At 46.7% G+C, this 24704-nt stretch overlaps 1 protein-coding gene across 1 annotated transcript; it reads left to right on the forward strand.

The window, feature by feature from the left end:
* The first annotated feature begins 1952 nt into the window (after positions 1-1952).
* On the forward strand, positions 1953-23808 carry REELD1 (reeler domain containing 1). The gene is given in 10 exon segments (XM_077844427.1): positions 1953-1971; positions 6689-6768; positions 7597-7795; positions 16114-16200; positions 16203-16335; positions 19654-19723; positions 21328-21535; positions 21538-21706; positions 23482-23622; positions 23757-23808. Coding segments are annotated over 10 exon segments (1158 nt in total).
* The last annotated feature ends 896 nt before the right edge of the window (positions 23809-24704 follow it).

Below are 24704 nucleotides of genomic sequence, written 5' to 3' on the forward strand. Positions count from 1 at the left end.
CAGGGTGCCCAGAATCTAATTCCAAATGTGGAATAAAACTTCAGAATATAATGGACCGATTGTGTCCCTTGTTCAGGAGACAAAATCGCACTAAAATTGTTGTTGGTGTTTTATTTTTTAGTGATATTTTCAGCTTAAAGCTCTAAAGTGTTTGTTTTTGTTTTGTTTTTGTAATGCCTGCTGGTGAGCTATAGCTCCTCACCTTGGGCTTATGCCATGGGTTTATTTCCGACCTAAGAGAAACACTTAACATTTGTCCCTGTTTAATTTCATCTTGTTAGATTCAGCTCATTGCTCTAGCCTGTCAAGATCGTTTTTCATCGTTATTTGGTCATGCAGTCGTCTGCCTGCCCCTCCCCGTGGCGGGGCACCCACAGGCCGGAGTCCCGGGCCTGCTGCACCTCCCTCCCGCAGCCCCAAGGAAAAGGAGCCCCAAGAACCCCCCCCCCCACCACAGGGGATGTGATGGGGCGGACAGTGAGTGTCCTTTGTGGGAAGTCATTCAGCCAGTTTACAATTCTTCTTCTTCTTGTATTATTTTAGCCCATTCTTTTCTCCTATGGTCTATACAGATAAGAAGCAGACAACTGGTTATGTTTACCTCTTTCACTTAGTTGCTAGGAAGCTCAGACTGAGCCAATTATCAATTCTTAAAAAAAATTTTTTTTAAATTTATTTATTCATAAGATACAGAGAGAGGCAGAGGGAGAAGCAGGCTCCATGCAGGGAGCCCGACACGGGACTCGATCCCTGGTCTCCAGGATCACGCCCTGGGCCAAAGGCTGCGCTAAACCACTGAGCCACCCAGGGATCCCTGCCAATCATCCATTCTTAGTGGGTTGAAAACATTCAAAAACCCAGAGAAGGGGACACCTGAGCCTTCTGCTCAGGGCATGATCCTGGAGTCCCTGGATCGAGTCCCATGTCGGGCTCCCTGCATGGAGCCTGCTTCTCCCTCTGCCTGTGTCTCTGCCTCTCTCTCTCTCTCTCTCTCTCTCTCTGTGTGTGTGTGTGTCTCTCAGGAATAAATAAGTAAAATCTTTAAAAAAAAAAAAAAAACCCAAAAAACAAAAATCCAGAGAAATAAGATAATAACACATGTGGTAAAAACAAAACAAAACAAAACAAAAAAACCTTTTTTAAATGGTGTATTTATATATCATGTAATATATGTAGTTTTAAAGAATTTGGCTACATAGAGTAAATCCTACACGAGACTGTTCTGTATGTTGTATATTTCAAACTGTCATTTCTATACACGTGACACAGGAAAGCAAAACATACTAAGGGACTGCCATATTTGAATTTTGCTTACCTTTAAACTATGTTCAAATACTTAATATTTTCTGCTTAACTATAGGTCCCTCAGGAATACATGTGTGAATCTGGCTTTGGGAGGGAACTACTGATACTTTTGTGGCAGGAATAACAGTGATGCTAACAAAAATATCACTGTTCCTCCAAATCATGAGGTAGGCAAATACCACGGCCTGAGGTAGAGCGATGCAATAGAATTAAGTGGTATTTATGGCTCGGCCTACAGTAGGTCTTTCCTTAAATTTTTTTCTTTTAATGAAAAAGCAATTTTTTTTTTCAGAGCAGTGGGGAGGGGCAGACAAAAAGTGAGAAAGAGACTCTTAAGTAGGTTCCATACCCAGCATGGAGCCCAATGTTGGGCTCGATCCCACAACCCTGAGATCATGACTCAAGCTAAAATCAAGAGCCGGATGCTTCACCCACTGAGCCAACTTGGGATCTCTCCTTAAACTTTTAATGGTGTTGTTGTTGCCTCGTGAAGTTTGCTGACCTCACTGCAGCATTGTTGTGTGAAGGAAGAAGGAGGCAGTGGTCCAGGAATTAGGAAGTCTGCTACTTCTCTCCTGCTTTCCTACACTGCCCTATGGTTGGAGGTAAATGAGTACAGTTCTCTGCGGTGTCTCAAACTCACGAAGATGGGGGCCAGCTTCACAGGTTAGAGGGGTGTGTGGAGGACCTCAGTAATTCTGTAGGGACTTGGCTCAAATCCAGCAGTAAGTATGGCTGCAGTATTGAGGGGCCCAGAGGATGATTTCTATGCTGTTTACCAGGGCCAGTGCATGAGGCCTGTCGGTTTTAGGTGTCTGTTTAATAGAGCAAAGAGCTGTGGTAACTGGTAATAGAATGCGACAGAGCTCCAGGTGGTGACGGGGGAAGGCAGACCAGCTCTGGAGTTGAGGGTCGTAAAACAGAAGAAGGAATTTGTCCTGCAGACATGGTCTATAACAGAATCATTTTTGGAGTTTGCTCTTTGGAGCTGCCTTGAAAAATGTCTAAAAAGTTGGGGAAAAAAATAAAAATTTTGATGAAGGCTTTCACATTCGAAGATCTTGGTATTCTCCATCGACAACAGGCTGGGGGTTGATGTGGCTAACCAAATTTGTTTCCTTCTGACGCAGAAATGATAAGAGGTTTGGGTTTGGCTTCCATAAAGGAGAATAAGCTCTGTTCGTCTATGACTGCTTCCGTGCTGGGAGATGAAAGGGCTCGTGGAGAGTGACAAAATGAACAATGGTGTTTAGGTATTGAGACAGAATGCTATGCTTTTGATTTTATTTTTTCTTATGCTCTTTATTTTAAAAAGAGAGAGGGAAAGGAGAAAAATATAGCCTTAGAATTTTTAAAAAGATTTTATTTATTTATTTATGAGTGAGAATGAGAGATGGAGCACGAGCAGGGGGAGGGAGAGGGGGACCCCATGCTGAGTGTACAGCGCCACACCACCCCTGGGGCTCTATCCCAGGATGCTGAGACTCAAAACCTGAGCTGAAACCAAGAGTCAGATGCTTAACCAATGAACCACCCGGGCGCCCTATCCTTTAAAATTGTAAGGATACAAATTGTATCCTTACAATTTTAAAACGTTCCTTAATTGGAGAAAATCTGCTATAGTCAGAAGGAGGGAGAAACACCTGGCAGATTTCAACATGGAAGACCCATGAAGTCCAGACCCACCGCATGGCTTTTTCTTGCATGCCTTGGAAAGTGGTTTGCCTTCTATGGTAGGTTTGCAGGGTCAAAATGCAAGATCTTCAGGGAGGAGATCTAACTAGGTTTTTTACTCATCCAAAGTGGCCTTCCAAACCTTGGTGCCAGAAATAGGAAACTGAAGTCTTGCTCCCTTCATTTGCCCTCTGATCTAGCACAAGCCACTCCCTCCATATGCTTTGGGTTTTCTTAAACATTTGATGGCAAGTGTCATAGCCCAGGGGTTAGGAGCACAGGCTCCAGAGCTCCTCCGCAGTGATGTACAATTTAGCTCTTCCACTTATTAGCACTGTCACTTCAGGCAGGTTATTTAAGGCTTTCTATGCCTCATCTGTAAAGTGGGGAGGGTATTAGCACATATTTTATAGGGTCATTGGGAGGATTAGAAGAGTTTGTGCGAGTGTTCGATGTGTCCCTGACATGTAATAAGAGCTCAATAAACGGGAGCTGCTCTTCCTACTTCCCTGGAAAAATTGGAAGAAGGATGATTAAAATAAAGGATATACTAAATTATTTAAGAGATGACTTATGGTTAGCATGATATTGTGCTATGGGTGGGAGCTAGGTAATTTTAAGATGATTCCGACCTTCCAGGGGTTTAGAACTAAGTTGATATGAATGAGAGCACCACAAAGTCCACGTGCCCACGAGGATAAACAGTGCATATAGCATAGGATCCTAAAAAAGATGCTACAAAACCATGTATATGTAGAAATCCCTGGAATTATTTCAACATTGAGCTTCGAGGCTAATTTTTGGCATCCAATCACAAGATGCGAATGTTTGGGTTTCTTGAAAGGGAAGAGGACATTCTGAAGCCTCGATACTCATTTTCTATACTGCCGTAACAATACACGATCCTCTCTCCCCTAACCATTTATCCCATTGTTTTGTGATTATCTGCTGATGCATTAGTCTCCATCGTCAGCCTTGGAGGGGCAGACACTGTGTTCCTCATCTTCAGATCCCCAGCCCTGGGCACGTGGCCTGCACTTGGCAGGCGTTTACTTAGAGACTGGCTGAAGGAGTAACTGAGTGCTGAGGGCGTTGTCGGCATATCTAAAATTGAATGCCACCAACTTCCCTATTTTGGATGTAGTTATATTATTCGCTCGGGCTTTCTAAATACCGATTTTTAAAACCACTTTGGCCACCTTACAAACAATCTCTAAATCTTACTGAGTCTTCCTTTTACCTCCGTTTACTCCCATCAACAGCCCTGTCACCATCACCCATATGTCAGATGCACCCTATTTTATTTCTGGATAATTATTGCCAATGCCATCAGCCCCTTCCACTGTCACGCCTTTCTTCAAGCCATCCTTCCTGTTTTGAATGTTCTCTTACTCCTCTCTCTCTATCCAAACCCCACCTCACCCCTAAGGTCAACTCTTTTCTTGCCTCTAGTTGAAATATCCCTCTCTGCTCTAAATCCTGTCTCCTTCTCCTTTCCTGTCTCCTTGCATTTACTGCTGTGCATCCCTGTGCTAGCCTATCTAGTCTTGATGACATTCTTCTGAAGAATCTAATAGTCACCCCATTTTACAGATGGGAAAAATGAAGCTCACCAACATTATTCACCTATCTAAGGTTACAAAACTAATTTGCTCTCTGACTTCAGAGCTCTCTCTTTTCCATCTTACTACCACGCCCCCAGCAACAACACATCAGCTTCCAGAGGAGAGATCCTGCTGATATTTTGTTGCATCAGCAGATGCCTTAGATGTTTGCAAATAATCAGCATTCAAATAGTGATTAGTTTTAATGTCCTCTGTATTGTTCTTTAACCGGGAGAATGGAGGAGAGGATAACTGGGTAGAAGAAGAGCACTAAATCAACCTTTTTTCTTCCTTCCTTCCTTTCTTCTTTCTTTCTTTCTTTTTCTTTCTTTCTTTCTTTCTTTCTTTCTTTCTTTCTTTCTTTCTTTCTTTCTTTCTTTTCTTTCTTTCTTCTTTCTTTCCTTCCTTCCTTCCTTCCTTCCTTCCTTCCTTCCTTCCTTCCTTCCTTCCTTCCTCCTCTTTCTTTATTTCTTTCTTGGAAGAAAGTTCACTATATCCTGAAGAATGAAACAAAAGTCACCAAGCTTGCTAAATGTACAGAATGCCCATTGATTGCCCATTTTTAAGTAAATTAAAGCTGGGTTTGAAGAAAATGGATACTGTTTCTCTTTTCTTTTTTTTTAATTTTTATTTATTTATGATAGTCACAGAGAGAGAGAGAGAGAGAGAGAGAGGCAGAGACACAGGCAGAGGGAGAAGCAGGCCGACATGGGACTCGATCTTGGGTCTCCAGGATCACGCCCTGGGCCAAAGGCAGGCGCTAAACCGTTGAGCCACCCAGGGATCCCCTGTTTCTCTTTTCTTACACACATTGTCCTAGCACTCCAGAAACCTGTATGCTTTAGGGAAAAAAAAAAAAATATTTTGGTAAATTCCAGAATGCTCACTACAATAAGGATCCTAGAATAGCCAATGTCTATGTAAAAACATTCTTCAAATTCAATGGCAATTTATGACCGAGGCATGAAAAAAGGGAAAAAGGTTGATAATGAGTCACCAAAGGCACATGTGCTCTTTCCAGAGACTGAGCATGAAGAAAATGTCCATGTGTTTATTGGAATTATGGTCCCAGAGGTGGAACTGGCACTGTGAGCTCTGTTGCCCTATTGGTCCTTCCTTTTTGAGGTTTCAATGGGCATTTGCAAAAACTTTTTCTTTTTTTTTAAGATTTTATTTATTTATTCCATGAGACACAGAGACACAGGCAGAGGAAGAGACAGGCTCCCCGCGGGGGGCCCGATGGCGGCCTCATTGGGATCACACCCTGAGCCAAGGCAGATGCTCCCACTGAGCCCCCCAGGAATCCCTGAAAAAACTTTTTTTAAGGCTGGCTCCTAGGGTTGTCGTGAGTCAGGGTGGTGTCAGTGCCGGCAATATTTATATGCCACTCTGTAATTACGTGCCATATCCACGTCATCTCGAGATGCTTTGCAGTCTAACTCTTTCTTCTACCTTTATGACTCAAAACTTTAAAAATATGTATAATTCTCAAGCTGGAAGAAATCTAAGAGATTATTTAATCCAAACCTTTTATTTTACACCTGAGGTAACCCAAGGAAGTTAAATGATTTGCAGAAGGACGCAGAGCTTCTCATTTATAACCGGAAAACCCACCACCAGATTTTCCTGTGATTCCTATTGTAACTATCCTCGTCAGGGCCATGGGCTGTCAACGTGGTGATTCAGTTACGTTAACATGTCAAGTCCCACTACACTGCCAGTGTGAGATGGCTCAAGCAGATTCAAGCAAAAACAGCATTTTCTCACTTTCTTGGTGCACACAGCTTGGCCTTCTTCACTTTGGAACAGGATTGGGGCCAGAGGAGCCTGCGATGCTCTTGGCCTTGCTCTGGCTTTGTCCTTGCCCCCCTCTCGCTCGTCCCAGTCGCGCTCACCCGTGGGGGCCACATGGCCAGGGGCCTCTGCTCTCTGGGCACAGGCCGCCTTATCTCTGCAGCTCAGCCAGCCTGGTCGTTCCCTGAACGAAATGTGTTTTGACCCCTTCCCACGCGAAGGGCTAACCGCTTATTATTTATTACCTCAGTGAAACTTCAGAGGAACTCTGGGATACAGGGGCAAAAATTATGGTTATCTCTTTTTTTTAGATGAGGTCACAAAGGCAGCAGGTGGCAACCCTGTAGCAAGGAACCCCATCTATCACAGCCTGAAAGCTGTGCGATCTTTGGCAAGTTGGGCAAATGCTGTGACTCAGTTTCCTCATCTCTAAAATGGGGTGAAAATAAGTTGGACCTCATAGTGTTGCTGTGGGTACTGACGAGGTAATTAACCTACTGGTTTCCCACACCAGTGCCTGTACTACGGAGTCACCGTGTAAATGTGTCACTATTGGCAGGTAGTGTCTTCTCCCCCCAGCCTCGCTGCCTCTGTTTACATCCTGCGCACGGTGTGACACGGCCCGGCCCCGCATCATGACCTCTTGGCTCAGCCACCTTCCTTGGTTTAAACCTGTGCTGCCCGATGCGGTAGCAACTTAGCCCCTCTGAGCTGTAAACGTGGCTCATCTGCTGAGAGGCGCTGCCAGTGCGACATACACTCTGGGTCCCGAAGGCTTCCTGTGCAGAGAATGCAAGAGATCTTGATAATACTTTTTTGTGTGATTGCCCATGAAAAGATAATGTTTGCAATATACTGAGTTAGATCCATGTGTTATTAGAATAAGTTGTACCTGTTTCTTTACTTTAAAAAAATAGGACAACGAGTGGCCCCTGGGTGGCTCAGTGGTTAAACCTCTGCCTCAACTCAGGTCATGATCCTGGGGTCCTGGGATTGGGTCCCACATCGGGCTCCCTGCATGGAGCCTGCTTCTCCTTCTGCCTGTGCCTCTGCCTCTGTGTGTGTGTGTGTGTGTGTGTCTCATGAATAAATAAATAAAATCTTAAAAAAATAAAAATAAAACTATGACAACTAGAAGAATCCAAATGACCTACGTGGCTTGCATTGTATTTCTATTGGCCAGTGCTGGGACAGAGAAACCCTCTGTGTTCTCTGTCAGAGTCCCAGGAGAGGATGTGGCCTGGCCCTGCCTGAGGAGGAGCTCCCTCACGATCAGGGCACTGCTCTGGTACAGTCGGCCCTGTGGGGGGACCGGCTCAGGCCTGCTGCTGGCTCAGAGGAGGCTGGGGGTGTGGCAGGCCATGGGGCCATGTCTAGGGCAAAATGCTTCCTGGTATCCAAGGAGAAGTATGACGTGGGTGAGTGGCGGGACTTATGCGCAGCAGGGAGCTGTGCCCCACTTGTGGCAGCGGCAGGGAGCTGTGCCGGAGCCTCAGAGAGGGAGGCCTCGCTGGGCCTCTGGGCAGGAGGCCCCAGCCTGGCTGGAGGGCTGAAGACTCGAAGTCAGCCTGGAAGCATCTGAGCAAACAGCTTTTAAGCAGCCACATAAGGTTGGAAAATTAGGATAATAGCATTGGAAGGCCCTCTAATTTCCGAGCCACCCCAACCCAGATTCCTTTATTACTTAGCAGGAGATCGAGATTTCCTGTTCCTGGTCGGACAGAGGCGTAGAGGAGCCAGGTTTCATCAGCTTGATTTCATTCTGCTCGGGGAATACTGGAGTCCTAGGCCGGGAAGGCTCAACCTCCTCTGGTGGTTTCAGGGCACATCACCTCATGGCTACTTGCCATCATAGGCCAAGCAAATTGGCTCCAAAACAAAGCTTACAGCAGTAAGACTCTCTATGTGAGTGCTTTCCTCGGTAAGTCGTTCACCTCATCAAGATTTTTGGAGTGGAGACTACGCCTAATGGTCAGGCCACAGCTCTCCCTGCATTCACCCCACACTGTCCATGCTGGAATTCTCTCTGGGCACCCTGCATTCTGTTCTTGTCTGTCTCCAAGTCTATCTCCAGATGATTCTCCTGACTCCATCCCCCCTCCATCACCACTCACCCCCTCATCTCCTACTGGCCTACACAGCCCCTCATCTCTGGCGCTGGCCCTCCATCCGTCTCCAGAACTGCCTTCATGGAATCCCAGCTGCGTGTCTTGCTGCTCTACTGCTTGAGCGGCCACAGTAACTCCTTTCTTTCCCACTGGATGTGGTTCGACCTCCTCACTATGATACGCAAATCCCTTCAGACTTTGGTTGCTTTCCTCCTGCCTTGCAATCTTCTCTTTCAAGCATAGCAGGCCCTGTTCAGGACTCCACGGTCAAGTTTTAAAGGTGGAAAAATGAAAACAAACAAGGAAACACACAAGAAGCCCCTCACACGAGTTCTAATAAAGGAGAAGGCCACAGAGGAGTTTCAGGAATGAAATTCAGTTTTGACTTGCCCTGCCACCTATTCCAAGTCCAGCTTTTCTTAACCTTTTGGCTCAAATGATCTGTGTTCCTTGAAAAGTCCAGATCCTCAAGGTAGCTGATGGGTTGCTGCCCAGTCAATGGATCACCTAGTCTTGGTAAAGTGATCATCTCTGATTTATCAGTCAGGTGAGATGGGAGGTTGTCACACTGTGGGGGCTCTTCCAAGGGCTGACACCTGGGCAGATTCTCCAGAGCAATACTTCCAGGCTTGGGATCCCTGGGTGGCTCAGCGGTTTAATGCCTGCCTTTGGCCCAGGGCGCGATCCTGGAGACCCGGGATCGAGTCCCACATCGGGCTCCCTGCATGGAGCCTGCTTCTCCCTCTGCCTATGTCTCTGCCCCCCCCCCCCCCCGTGTGTGTGTGTGCGACTATCATAAATAAATAAAAATTAAAAAAAAAAACTTTATAAAAAAAAATACTTCCAGGCTTTAATGTGCTTGAAAGTCATCTGGGGAGCTTGTTAAAAAGCAGAAACGGGGGTGCCTGGGTGGCTCAGTTGGTTGGGCATCTGCCTTCGGCTCAGGTCATGATCCCGGGGTCCTGGGATGGAGCCCCACATCAGGGTCCCTACTCAGCAGGGAGTCTGCTTCTCCCTCTCCCTCGGCCTCCTCCTGCCCCCATCACTCCCCTCTTATGATCTCTGCTCTTTCTCTCAAATAAATAAACAAAGTCTTTATTTAAAAAAAAAAAAAGCAGAAATGAACTCAGTGGATCTGCAGGGAGGGCCTGAAAGTCTGCACTTCTAACCAGCTCCTGGGGGATGTTGATGCTGCCGGTCCAAGGACCATACTCTGAACAGGAAGACTCTCCAGGGGACTGTAGCCAGGACATGGAGTAAAGAGTATTCAATGCATTCCTCTCATTCTAGAATGCTCCCCAGTGTTTACTGCCATGAAAAATTCTCCTCAGTGTTTAAGGTACAGTTCAAATGTAACTTTGGTGAGGGATTTGGGGCTCTCATGGAGTTAATCTCATGTAACTCCTTTATGATAACCCACTGGTCATTTGCCTAATAGCTACTTCTGTGTATCTGTCCCCTCCATTTTTTGTTTATTCTACTTATTTATATACGGCATTTATTGATGTACAGCTTCGATGTGTGGTCTGAGTTTGAACAAGAATGCACAGTTGTGTAACTGCCACCCCAATAGATCCGGAACAGTTGCATCCCCTCCCCGCCCCACCAAATTCCCTCGTGCTACCCTTTGCAGTTCGCCCTCCCCACAACCTCAGCCCCTGGCAACCACTGACCTGTTTCCATTTCTATACTTTTGTCTTTTTCAGAATGTTATATTAATAGAATCATATACCATGGCACTGTTTGAGCCTCCTCTATTTTGCTGTATTTATGGATCTGAGATAGGATCTAATTCATCTGGAGAGGGGTCCAGGAATTTACAGTTCTATCAGCTTCCAGATGATGCTGATGGTGTGTTCTGGGAACCCCACCTTGAGAACCGCCAATCTCCAGGCCCCGTGCTATTATCAAGTGTCTTGGGTGATTCTCATATGCCTGCAATTTTGTGAATTCCAGCTTCGGTACCAATGAAAGAGGAGGGAAGGGGCTTGTGTAGCTTTTTTTATAACAAACATTGCTCTCTGGCCATGGCATTTAATACCACGGCACCAGGGATCACTTCTTCAGTTCCCATCGATTCAGGAAGCAGAGAACAAGGAAATGTGTTCGATTCAGGCATTCTCCCCTTGGGAGGGAAACCAAGATGAAGGCACCCGGCTCCTGCCGAGGATGCCAATGCCAGCCATGGGCAACACCAGTTCTGGTTCCCTCTAGTTCTTCACACAGGCTTGAACAGTGTTGGTGTGGAAACCGTGTGTGAATACATGTACGTGGCCCTAGAGAAAACCGATGTGATTAAGGCTGGATCTGGACTTTGAGGGACGGCTCCTGTGGCTGCTGGGGATTAGCAGTAACAGCTGCTGTCCTGCTCATTAGAGGAGAAACAGAAGAGAGAAGAAAAGACTTGTTTTAAAGATGTGTCTCTGCAACCCTGAGCGGGGGAGCCAGTCCACCCAGCCTGAAGGAAAGTGTGTCCCTCGGTGAGTGGGTGTTTTCCTGGGTTCAAGTAGACAGGGGCTAGTGAGAAAGCAGAAACCTCAAGACTTAAAGAGGGGAGGGTGGTATTTGAGGCTGTGACCTAGTCTGTGGGGCATGGCCCTTACCTCCTTCTGTAGGCTTTGGTGTTTGATCTGATCTGGGGAGAGGAGACCACCTTCTGCCATCAAACAAAGGCTCAAAGGACATCTTCTTGTAGTGCTTCTGGAAGAAAATGGGAAAGCCCTGGGTCCCCTCAACTGAGAATGTGCTTTAACAGCTCATTGTTCATGATCTCCTAATGTGCCTGGGAAACTGTAAGAATGGTCCCTGTGGTGCAGAAGTTTTTGACTTTTTTTTTTCCCCTCACAGAAAGCAAACTTAGCAGAGAAAGTTCTCGTCTGAAGGACTCTTAAGTCCAAAAGATTGAAGTTATAGGTCACCCTCCTGTCTCCTTGTGTCTGGTCAATGTAAGAGGTGGTGGTGGGTGAAGAGAGGAAGGGGGTAGATGACATTGGATTATTTGGTTGTTTGGATTATCTCCCTTAGCCCATTGTTTTTATAGCTACTTTCACTACATTTAAAGTATTTTATTTTTACCTTTTAAAACTAGCTTAGTAGAAAGGAGGGGCTGTTCTTGCCTCCTATGGCTCCTTAGATCAACATACTAGTTAAACTTTGAAAATTCCTGTGTATCTAAAAATATAAAAACAAACAACTCCTTTTAAAAAATTCGTAACAGCCCTACATGTTTATTCAGAGAGCTTTTACCTGTCCTGTTTGCTATCTCTCACATCATTCTCATTTGAGAACTTCTTTTACACAGTCGACTTTTAATTCTTTCTGTCAGCGGCATTAGAGCTGGTAAAGAAAAATGAAACTTACTCTCTAAATGTTATTTTATCCAATCATTTTATTCTATTCCAATCATGTATTCTATTCCTGGGCTTTTCTCCCCCCAGTAAATTTAACAAGGTACACAGTGGATCCGCTTGGGTGTCACTTTCTCTGCTCATCTCCGTGAAAAAGTAGTGAAATAACAAGTCAATAGGGAGAAGGAGAAGAAGATAGCAAAGTGTTGAAAATTTGACAATTGCTTCTAAGTAACTTGATAGTTGGCAGAAATTTTGTACTATTCTACTCTGTAATTTGCAATCGTAGCGATTAGACCCGAACCCAAGCCGCCACATGCCACGCTGCGTGACCGTATTGGATACGGGGTGCTCCCTAGGCCAGGATGAGTGCCTTGGAGCTCTTGGGGGTCAGGCAGCTTGTAAAGGTTCACGCCAGGACACAAATATTTGCTGGTCTTATTTCTTTGACTTAATTAAATCCTCTTCAAAAGGAAACAGTCTGGTCTTATGAGAAAATTATAAGAAGAGAGGTTTTAACAACAAAAAAAGTGTTTAGAAATGAAGCATTTCCTACCCCCACCCCCACCCCCACCCCACCCCACCCCGCGCGTCTTTTCCATCTCGACCTTGAGCCCTTGCAAGCTGGGGAGGCAGCACGAACCGAACCGTATCTCAGGTTTAGGGGTGGCGAGGATTCAGATCGGTCACACTCAAGAGGACCTCATGTCATTTTCTGAAATAGCATCGGATTGAAGCTGCTGTTTCTCGTGACACAGGCAAAGGGCAGGATGCGGGTCTTGGCCGCCGTCGCAGGCCGGCCTCGCGCCCAGCTGCGAGCTCCGCATCACACCTCCCACCTCCCACCTCCCACCTCCCACCTCCCACCAGCAGGTCCTGCTCCCCCCCACCACCACCACCACGCGGTCTCTGGTTCCTATGGGAGAGGCTGTGCACCCCGCCCCCCCCCCGCCCCCCCCGGACCTACCGACAAATTCCAAGCTGTGTTTGTTCCAAGCAGGAATTTCCTTGGCTAAAGTTCCACTTAATCCTAAGAAGCAATTATTTAGCCAAAGATAAGCACGAAACATTTGTATCATGAGAACCGCATCACTAATCTCTATATTGATAATCATTTTGCAAAGAAGGCACGGGATCCCCGGGTGGCTCCGCGGTCTAGCGCCGCCTTCGGCCCAGGGCGCGATCCTGGAGACCCGGGATCGAGTCCCGCGTCGGGCTCCCGGCATGGAGCGGCTTCTCCCTCTGCCTCCCTCTATATATAATAAAAAATGAAAAAATAAAAATAAATAAAAGAAGGCACGAATAGCACTGTTATAAAAAAAATTATCCATCCTTCTTATAAGATATGAATAAAATTGCCCTGAACAAACTTCATGTATGGTGTGTGTATGTGTGAAACAGACTTTTGTTTCCTTATTTAAAACTACATCATTTGCAGAGTGAAGAGTATTTCCTGCTATTTTCGTTCGAGTGCCTGCAAAAGCAGGGAAAGAACTTGAGGGCAAGAGTTTATTTGGGAGGTGATTCCAGGAAGTAAGAGGAGGAAAGGGAGACACAGAAGAGAGAGACACCAATAAGAAGTGTGAGATTGGGCCTGTCACTGCTTTGGGCACCTGGAACTCAGTCCCAGTGGGGACCCTTGGAGAAACCACATGAAACACCCTTCTGAATCATGTCTCAGGAGGATGAGGGACTGGGGCATTTAGGGGTTGAGAGTGGTGTCCCCACCACACACACACACACACACACACACACACACACACACACTTTAGAGTCATGCCTGCTGACCTTGGACCAAGCTCCCAGATGAAAAAGCAGAGAAGAAATCTATGGATGCTGAAGGTGATAGCCGAGTGTAGACTGGAAAGTGTCTATGCAGCCATGCGTGAACTCAAACACATCAGCAGTGTTTGCTCTACCCCCTTTTGATGGCAATTAGAGGGGATAAATTAAAATACAATTGACAAAAAAAAAAAAATACAATAAAATACAATTGACTCTATGTGTATTGTTTTACCCAATCATTCCGTTCTACTGGTAAGAGTGGGGAAGAAGTGTGTGAGCAACATATTGGCACCCGCAGCAACATACTCCCCAAAATGAAATTCAGGCTGTTCAGAAATTTAGATGAAATTCAACTCCAACAGAGCTTCCCAAACTTTGTCACATCACGATACAGCGTGGTGTTAAATGATAATATATGTAAAATGATAATATATGTAAAGCACGCTGGGGCAAATCCAAGGGGCCACTCAAAGCCGGAGACAACTTTCCTGGGGGCTCCAACCACCGCAGTATGCACCTAGGCACCCCAGCACGAGGGGATCAATATGTGGGCACCCCTGTGTTCTGTGGCTAAGGGAATGAAAATGGCAAAAATCAAAGCACTATGTTAGCTGTAAAAATGACCCAAAATATTGTGACACCCAAATTCTAATAAAAGACCTGAAGGAAGTGTAATTGGATTGTGACCGGAACTAACTAACATACATAATAAACAGCTTAAAGGAGCACTTCGTGGATTCAGTGAGGGTCAGTTATGACTTTATTGTGCTGAGATTATAGTCTTCTCCTTTTTTTTGGGATCCCACTGATCTGTGAGTTCCTTTAAGGTAAGGGTTATGTTATACTGTTCATGGATGCTCAATGCCTAGCATAATACCCAGTTTTAAATAATAACTAAAAATGTATATAAATGTTAAGTTCAAATGCATGGAAAATAAAATGATCACAGACAGTAAGCTGCATTTACCAAGCCTATAAAGTTATGACCCTGGTTTTAGCTACTCATTTAATTACAAATGAGTTTGCCATATTATTTATGTCTATAAGGAAAATTCCTGCAAGTGAAATTGCTAGATCAAAGGGAAACTGCATTTCTGGGCTTTTTTGGTGTGTTAAAAATATATTAATATATATTAATATAATAATATGTTTATATATTTAACATAAAATTTGCCATTCTAATTGAAGTATACAATTCAGTGACATTAAGTACATTCACACTGTTGTACACCATCACCATTATCCATTTCCAGAACTTTTTCATTATCTCAAGCAGAAGCTCTGTACCCACTAAACAATAATCTCCAGGCTGCTCTCCTCACAGACCCTGGTAATCTCTGTAATCTTTCTGTCTTTATGATAATTTACCTGCTCTCTGTACCTCATGTAAGTGGAATTGTGCAATATGTCATTTTTGTATCTAGCTAATTTCACTTACTGTAATGTTTTCTAGGTCCTTTCATGTTGTAACATGTATCAGAGGTAATTGCATATAAACTATGGAAAATATTATTAGGTTACCCCCTCAAAGAGTTGCATGGTTTCTAGTTCTAGCACTAGCAAATGAGTGCCCTCATTTTTCCCGTGTTATCAATACTGTTTACTGATTTATTAAAATTTGTTAATAAGGTAGGTATAAAATAGTGTCTCATAATTGTTTTTTAAATCATGATTTTTTATTTCAAGTTTTTATTTAAATTTTAGTTTTATAACATATATGGTAAAATCAGTTTCAGGTGTAGGATTTAGTGATTCCTCACTTACATATTACACTCAGTGCTCATCACAAGTGCCCTCTTTAATAAACCATGACTGACTTTATTTTATTTTCTGTTTATGTCCTTTGATAATTTTGGATTTGGTCATCTTTTTATTGATTCACCATTGCTCTTTGTATATTTGTCTGTTTTGTATCTTTACAAATACTTTTCTCAGTTTATAATTTGTCTTTTAATTTCTCCTATATTCACAATTTTTTTATTTTTATTTTTTTTTATTTATTTATGATAGTCACAGAGAGAGAGAGAGAGAGAGAGAGGCAGAGACACAGGCAGAGGGAGAAGCAGGCTCCATGCACCGGGAGCCCGACATGGGATTCGATCCCGGGTCTCCAGGATCACGCCCTGGGCCAAAGGCAGGCGCCAAACCGCTGCGCCACCCAGGGATCCCATATTCACAATTTTTTTAAATAATCTTTTTCTTTAAGGAAATTGGGTTTTTCTTAGAAAAGCATTCCAACTACAATATTTTTTTAAAAACTGTATTTTTCCTAGGTTTTGTTTTGTTTTTGTTTTTGTATTTAATTTTGATACGACTTTGATCTAAATGGAGTTTATTTTGGGTGTGAAATAGCACTTCAACATTTTTTCCTCCCGAATGAATTGTGTACTTTCTGGGGGCTGGTCTTAAGCTTTTAGTTTTGAACATGACCATGTAAAATCACCAAACAGAACCACATCAAGAGTGCTCACCTTGGATGGGTGTTTTCTGTTGCAGTGACCGTGAGGAGCAGTTGTGATTTCATGGGATTTCTACTTTAGGCTCGAAGAGTGTCTGATCATCAAGTAGCTGGCACTTTTGTTTTGTTCCTCTTCATTCCAAAGCAATGGCTTGTTTTCAAGAGGCTGACACAATCACCCACTCTGACAAATCCCGGAAGAGAAACCTGTCCTTCGAGTGGAAATCCCCTGCCCAGCCTGTGGGGGACATCAGATTCCTGTAAGAGTGAGGGCAGTGCTGCTTCTTGCTAATGGAGCCTTACACTCTGAAGAGAGGGAGCTTCTCCTTTCTCTTCCTTCATGCTTTGGCCCCTACCTCCAGCCACCTAATGACAAGGGCAGGATGATGAGGACTGCCTCAACTAGACAGTCCATGCAGACGGTAACTAAAAAAGAAGTTGCCCCCAGTTCCCCTCTTTGTCATTATCCACAGTCCAGGAATACATGATTTCCCCTCCTCTCTGGCCCCACAGGTGCATCTTGGCCAACCTCCCTAGGAAATCCTGACCAGAGCAAGAAGGGCCAGTGGGAGAGGAGGGAAAAGTGAGAAAGACAGAGGCTGAGACAGACAGATGAATAGACACTTTCCTGGGCACAGGGAAAGCCACTGAGGTCCCTGTGCCTTGGCTTATGGCCTATCAGATGTGTGTAATGATGACAGCACCTACCTCAGGGGCTTCTATATGGATTAAAGGGCCAGCATATGCAAAGTGGTTACAATAGTTCCTGGCAACAGGAAACCCCATATATGCATCATTACTCAAAATGGGACACTTGCTTTGCATTTCCTTTCAGATACTTGCATTTACCAAGAAAGATAATTTTTTTTTTTTTTTTTTTTTACTCTCGGGAAAGGTGTATATTTCTCAGTTTCTTTTCCCCACACGCTCATATATATATGGGAGAGGCTGTGCCTGAGGGTGGAGGCATCCACATGCCATGCTGTCTTCCTCACCAGAATTTCTCTCTGCACTGGGAATAATGACAGATGAGCTGTGTTGCCCCCCACCCCACCACAGTGCACCTTTTCCATCCCTTCCTGGTGGCCTAACTCAGCAGGCAGGACAGCAGGGAAGAAAAGCCCATGCCCTAATGAGTTTGCCCATTTGGGAAGGTCAGTATCCACTTGACTATTAGTGTAAACTAGCTGCTGCCTGGGGGGCTTTGGTTCTAATCCAGGACAGGGGACGTGTGTTATCTGAAGTCCTTAAATCTGTATAGCTCCTTTTATTTCTTACAACGTCTCCATTTCTATTTCTGGGTTTGCCATCAGAGCTGCTGTGTGCTACGTAGGAAGTAGTTTAGAAATTATTGTCTCCATTTGACAGTGAAGTCACCTGACCAGAAGCCTCTTCCAAAGTTGCCCTGTGCTCACTCACCTCTCGGATCCTCACCTACAGTGACAGTGACAGACGGACATGTCTGAGGCCTGTGCCATGACTCTTATTTGCACCTAGTATTCTGGATGACCTCAGCTAAATTGATCATATCTTTATAACTGCCTTCTGAATACTTAAAGTGGGAAAAATGATTCTAGCCAATTATCCCTATGTCAGTGAAATTTTTGGAAGGGTAAATGAGATAACGTTTGTGAAAGTGATTTTTACTACAGAAAGCCATTAAGTATTCAAAATATTAGTTAGAGTACTAACAATTTATCTCTAATTTCCAATGGAATCTACAATTACAACAGAGCTCTAAGATTGTACAACAGAATTATGAAATTTTCAATTAACAGAGTAATTCAATTAACAACATACCAGTAATGGATAATAATAAAGTTGAAGACGAAACCTTTTGAGACTAAATAGTTCAAGAAGACATCTTTTAGTCAAAATGAGTTTTTTTAATGCCTGTATTTATTCAGGAGGGTAACTGATATATACATGTCCTTCCCCATTTTAATTATTTGCTGCTCTTGGGATGCCTGGGTGGCTAAGCAGTTGAGCATCTGCCTTTGGCTCAGGGAGAGATCCCAGATTTCCAGGATCGAGTCCCACGTCGGGCTCCTCGCATGGAGCCTGCTTCTCCCTCTGCCTCTGTCTCTCATGAATAAATAAATAAAATCTTAAAATAAAATAAAAAAATAATTATTTGCTGCTTCTGAGTGTTTGTTTTTAAAGAGAGCACAGTCACCTAAAGGGCAATACGATCATGTCTTCAGTCTTTCTATTCCCTTAGACTTTTGTTCTTCTTCAGATATTATTTATTTTTAAAAAGTCTTTATTTATTTTTGCATGAGAGACACAGAGAGAGAGAGGCAGAGACACAGGCAGAGGGAGAAGCAGGGTCCCCGCGGGGAGCCGGATGCGGGACTCGATCCCAGGACCCCGGGGTCATGACCTGAGCCGAAGGCAGACGCTCAACCACTGAGCTACCCAGGCACTCCCTTCTATTTAAAGGAAATTAAATCCCTGCCTCATTTTGCTCTCTTTATCCACCGTTTATCAGTTGTCCAGTCGTATTTCGTTTCCTGGGAGAGGACTGAATCACCTGGGGAGCCCGGCGGCCCCGTGGCGCGGGCCAGGCCGAGGCCACCGCGGCCCAGCCGGAGGGACCCGGAGGAAGCGGCCCGGGGGCCGCCCGGCTGGGCCATAGTTTAGAGCAGCGGTGTGCCCGGTGTGCCCGTAGGGGCCGCGGCCGAGCGGTGCTGCGGCCCGGGGCTGGAGAGGCCGACACTGCCGCAGCGCCCAAGAGCAGCACCCCTCCCCCCTCCCCCTCCTCCTCCCCCTCCCCCCTCCCCCCTCTCCTGCACCTCCTGCACCTCCCAGTCGTCGCGCCCTCGCAGGGGGTTTCTGCAGACCCCTGGGGCCACCAGAAGAGCACGAGAAAGACATGGGTCCTTTCTTCTTTTTATATAAAAACGTGTCCAGCTTTAATCGTCACTTTCCATGGTAGGTACAGGGCTCCTGGAAGCCGGGGTTGGAGCACCGAGTCCCGTTTTGAAGGCAACAGACTTTCCCCCGGGCTCACCACATAACCCGAGACTCCTTTGGCCCATGAACTTCTGAAACAAAACAAAACGAGAGGATCCAGCTAGAGAATCCAATAGTCCCCTGAACATTCCTGGCGATGTGGAACTCATTTCCATGATTTATTTCTAGTTAAGGGCTCTGAACGGATGCACTCAGAAGGGCCACCTGCACCGAAGATCCAACCTTTAATCCTTTCAATTCCACTTCCCTTTACTCGGTCCTTTGCTCTTGGCCACGTACTAACGGCTGACTTCGCTCTAGCGGACCCAGGCACGCGGCTTACTCTGGGCCACCCTCCGCACCCTGCCTTTGCCCCAGACCGTCTTCTCCCCACTGCCCCGCACCACTCCCCCAACCTTCCTGCCAAGATACTCCTAAAAGTAAAGATCTCAAGGTCTGGCTGTGGCCTGAAGAAGACCCTGCAAATCCAACGTGTGGTCCAAGTCTCATGTTTTGTTTTCTAAGTCATGCAATGGTTGCATTTTAATCCCAAGCATGTTTGTTTTAATATGAATACGAATAAAAGTGAGGTGTCGGGAAGTTGCATCATGTTGTCCCTGCAGGCTGTCTTGGGACCCCGCTGGGAACCTTGTCCCCCACGAGGTGACAGACTCCTGTCTGAGCCACTACAGGGTGAACCCCTTAGTACACTGCTGCACACATTCCTCCCTTCTTGGCCCAGACTGTTTTCCTGCCCGTTCCTCTACACAAACCCCAGCGTTTCTCAAAGGAAGAAGGAGTGTGTGCATACATGTGCATTGTGGTGGGGGTGGGGGGATGTCATCTAGCAAAGTGGAATAGATTTCTTAACTGTAAGGAGATTGCAGTAGACAAATTATGAGTTATGAATTTTCACATTAAGAAGATAGTGTACTGAAAAAAATAGCGTATTATATTTCTCAAACTTATTTCCCAGTAGACCCTCAGGACACTTTGGGGTCTACCCAACCCATTAGGCATGATCTCTATGTTTTGCTTTCTGACATTTCCTCAAACTGGGCTGTTCCTCCCGATAATCTATTTCTCTTTCAAGGGGAGGTTCAAATAACTCTTTTGTGAAAATTTCCCCCATACTCCTTGGGAGGCAAATGTAATTGCCTTCTTAGTTTTGGTTTTAAAGGTCTCATCACACTGTATTTTATAAGGTTGAGCATCTAAGAGTCTCTCCTAGGTTTCAAGTTCAGAAACAACAGCCACCACTATGCAGCATCCCCAGCACCCACACCAATGCCCATCATACAATGTACCCATGGGAAATGTCCGAATGCATTCAGAGTTCAGGCAGGAGTTTAAAACTGTCGAGCTTTTGCCACATTCTGTGTGTCCTTTAGGTTTCTTTGTTTTTCACTTCATTCTCAATGTTTGAGTGACAAAGGCTTTGGAGAAGAGTGGCCCTAAAAGAAAAAAAAAATGCATTCCAACCCAGTTAGAGCCCTGGCCAGAGAAACCTCTGCTAATGTGTTTTTTTTGCAAACACCATCGTCATCCTAACCGTTATCATGGTAAACCCTCATTGCAGGCTGCACCTGTGCCAGGCACTGTGCTCGATGCTTCTATATTAGTGATTTTATTTCACCTCTTCAGCAGCTCTATTCCTAGGAACCATTCTTGGTCCCATTTTGCAAAAGAAGAAACTGATGCTCCTGGTGGACTTGCCCCAAAACAGGAGTTAGCAGAGTGGAGAGCTGAACCCAGACAATAATCTGACTCCAAACTGATGCTTGTTTGCTTGCTGCACTCTTTCTAATTCTTATTCCTAAAGCTCTAGGCTGTCATGTTGGGCAGTCATGGATGGGAAATGAGAAGGTGGAGGGCAGTGGAGGGCACTGATCTTGACTCTGCCCATGGCAGAGGCTCAAGTCATTATCATCATGGGAGAGACTTTTCCTGTTGATAATATGGCAGGAAAGACCTAGGGCTTTCAAAAATCTTTGATTTGTGGGATTCTGATTTTGTTTTTTTTTTCTAGCTAGAAACAGTTTTTGGCAGAGGTACGAAAAAATATAGTGGTCACAATGGTTTCTATGCTCCCTAAGCGGTGGCTGTTAAGAATGCACAAGTACAGAGGACCAGAGACTTATTTAAAAAAAAAGATGTTAAAAATCAAGTCCTTTGCCACTTGGTCAAGAGCTTATATCACTGGGCAGATCATCCTTTTATTGATACTTTTGAGTGGCCCAACGTAATGGTTTGCCCTAAACATATCAAAGTCTCCAGTATTTACCCCATTATCATAGTTGTTTATGCCAATCAATACAAGGAAAATACTCTCACTGTCTTTTGTGGTGTCTTTGGATCTCTCTTTAGCTCCCAGTCTCCCCAGTACTCTTCCTCAGCCTGCAAACGTCTTTGCTGGTTCCCTAACTGGAGCTGCAGAGGAGAACAGCTTAGATCCTTTTCCTGCAAGTTTGTGGGTGACAGAGTTTCCTGGGGATGTAAAGACTCTTTCCAATCATCTTCACCCACAGCTACTGCAATCAGCAATGGCCAGCAACCCAGGGGGGACAGCAACCTAATCCTAGAACCATCCCTGGATATCCGTGGGCTGGAGAGACTCACTGCTCTCAGGAGACTCTTCTCAGAGGGCATTGCTTCCATCCCTAGCACCCACCTCAGGTAATGGATGAGTGGGCCATTCAGTGTTGTGGTGGGATAAGGCCAAACTTATCCCACCAAACTGGCCAAACTGGGGTGCCAACTTAGGAAACATAAACTTCTTGGCATCTGACAGGAAAATATCTCACCATATTTTTTCTTAGGTGCACAAGAAACCCTGATTGTAGGGCAGCCCCAGTGGCCTGGTGGTTTGGTGCCGCCTTCGGCCCAGGGTGTGATCCTGGAGACCAGGGATCAAGTCTTGCATCAGGCTCCCTGCATGGAGCCTGCTTCTCCCTCTCTCTCTCTGTGTCTGTCATGAATGAATAAATAAAATCTTAAAAAAAAAAAAAAAGAAAGAAAGAAAAAGAAACCCTGATTGTAGAAGGGCGACTGGCCCAAAGGGCTGGGTATGAAAATCACCTGGGGAAACTGCACTTTCTTGGACAGGATGAGATCTCTGATATGCTGCTACAAATAAAATTATATATGAATATATGTTTTAGAGCAGAGATATGTAAATTTATAGTATACAAATACATATTTTATGCAAAATAAATAAAAACATTCAGTGAGTCTTTTGTTACTGTTCTCACCTGCCTCTTCCCCGCCCCTCTCCCCCTATACCCTTTAGCCCCTAACTCCAAACTCAGGAGTCTTTCTAAGGAAATCTGATTTTGTCAGTGTACACAACAATGGTGGAAATGTTGATTTTTGATCTGTCTACTTAGTCTTCTCTTAGCCCTTCTATCCTTCCCTTTAGGACTCAGAATGATCCAAGCTCTGATTTGTTGGAAACTTGCCCACCCTTAGATAGGGATGAACAGGTAACAGCCCTGGTTGTGGGTGGGTGATGAGGTTGATATTTTGATCCCAGTGTGGGAGGTTCCAGGCTAGGAAAGCAGAGCTATTAGACTAGGAACCAAAATTGAGAGGAGACAAGGGTATAATATATGCACAGCATCTTTTTACCAATCAATACCAGCCTTTCTGTTATACTCAGTGTCTCTGAAATTATCGACAATTGTAGAAATTGATAGTTTTAGTGATTTGTTTTCCCGCTTAGCCTCAGTTAATAATTCCCATCTCCCCAGCTCTCCACCACTGTTTATAACATTGGCCTCAAAACACCATGTATGGTTCTAGAGGTTAGATCAATGGGCAATATAAAATATACATGTCCACTGATTTACTATTCCTTCTAAGTCTTAAAAGGAACACAAAATAAAACATGGTATAATATTCTTACTCAAATTTATTGGAACCTCCAGCAAGATTAAATGCCCTCTTGCATGGGTCCTAGCGTAAAAAGACACTCAAAGCTTTTGGCTCTTGGAGATGATAATGGTGCCTATCGGTCTGGAAGCCTCTTAAGGACCCTAAGTTTATCCTTGTAAGTGGCCTCCATGCTCTCTTTGTGGGGTTTCCATTAGCCACCTCATCCCCGTCAATCACAAGGGCACATCACATTTTACTGTGAGCTCTTTTAGGAGCAGGCACAAGGCTGCGTTTTCAGCTGCTGCCTGGGATTCTTTCTGGAACACCGATTAACATTCAGTGGCAGCTTGGAAAAAGACCAGGTCTTTCGACTTTCTCCCCCCCCCCACCTTTGCTTTTCTAGGACAAAATGGAGTCCTCCAGTAGGACCGTGATGAGGTCCCCCGTGTCCACCGTCCATCCTAGGGATCCGCGGCACCTCTGCTCCTCTGGAGCGCTCCCTGGGAACCAGGCTGAGGCCGCTCCACCCCCCACACCGCCCCTCCCCCCCGTGCCCCCCCCACCTCTGCCGCTTCCAGGTCACCTGCCACTGGCAGCGGGTCAGAAGCATCGAGACCTTCTGCCAGCTTCTTGCCTCAGTCAAAGCCCAGGGAGCCCAGGGTGGGGAGGACCGTGGAAGGGGAAGGGGGTACCCCGGGAAGACCGACCCAAGGCCTGAGGTGGGACGGGGGGGGGGGGGGGCAGTGCCCTGCAGGGGACCCAGCTCGGGACTGCCCAGCTGGCCATCCTGCTTGGCCTTCCCGCCGCCTTGGCCGCCTTCCTGGCCACTGGCCTTCGCCCGCTGCTCGGTCAGGACTGCCACCGGCAGACGGCGGTGTCCCTCGGCGGCCTGCGGGGGGCGCTGATGCCGGAGCGGCGGGGGGCAGGGCCCGGCAGGAAGGCGGGAGAGAACCGGTTTGTTCTGCCAGAAGCGGAGCGCAGCCTCGGCCGCCTCTGCGGGCAGGGGGGACACAGGCCTGGGGGGAGGGGGTGCGCGGCCTGGTGGGCCCTGCCCCGCGGGGTCACAGCCGAGGGGGACACAGGCCTGGGGGGAGGGGGTGCGCGGCCCGGTGGGCCCTGCCCCGCGGGGTCACAGCCGAGGGGGACACAGGCTGGAGGGGAGGGGGTGCGTGGCCCGGCGGCCTGGTGGGCCCTGCCCCGCGGGGTCACAGCCAAGGGGGACACAGGCCTGGGGGGAGGGGGTGCCGGCCTGGTGGGCCCTGCCCCGCGGGGTCACAGCCGAGGGGGACACAGGCCTGGGGGGAGGGGTTGCGCGGCCCGGTGGGCCCTGCCCCGCGGGGTCACAGCCGAGGGGGACACAGGCCTGGGGGGAGGGGGTGCGCGGCCCGGTGGGCCCTGCCCCGCGGGGTCACAGCCGAGGGGGACACAGGCGGGGGGGGGGGGGAGGGGGTGCGCGGCCCGGTGGGCCCTGCCCCGCGGGGTCACAGCCGAGGGGGACACAGGCGGGGGGGGGGGGAGGGGGTGCGCGGCCCGGTGGGCCCTGCTCCGCGGGGTCACAGCCGAGGGGGACACAGGCCGGAGGGGAGGGGGTGCGCGGCCTGGTGGGCCCTGCCCCGCGGGGTCACAGCCGAGGGGGACACAGGCCGGGGGGGGGGGAGGGGGTGCGCGGCCCGGTGGGCCCTGCCCCGCGGGGTCACAGCCGAGGGGGACACAGGCCTGGGGGGAGAGGGTGCGCGGCCCGGTGGGCCCTGCCCCGCGGGGTCACAGCCGAGGGGGACACAGGCCGGAGGGGAGGGGGTGC

Source organism: Canis aureus, chromosome 13, assembly GCF_053574225.1.
Source record: "Canis aureus isolate CA01 chromosome 13, VMU_Caureus_v.1.0, whole genome shotgun sequence".
Taxonomy (NCBI): domain Eukaryota; kingdom Metazoa; phylum Chordata; class Mammalia; order Carnivora; family Canidae; genus Canis; species Canis aureus.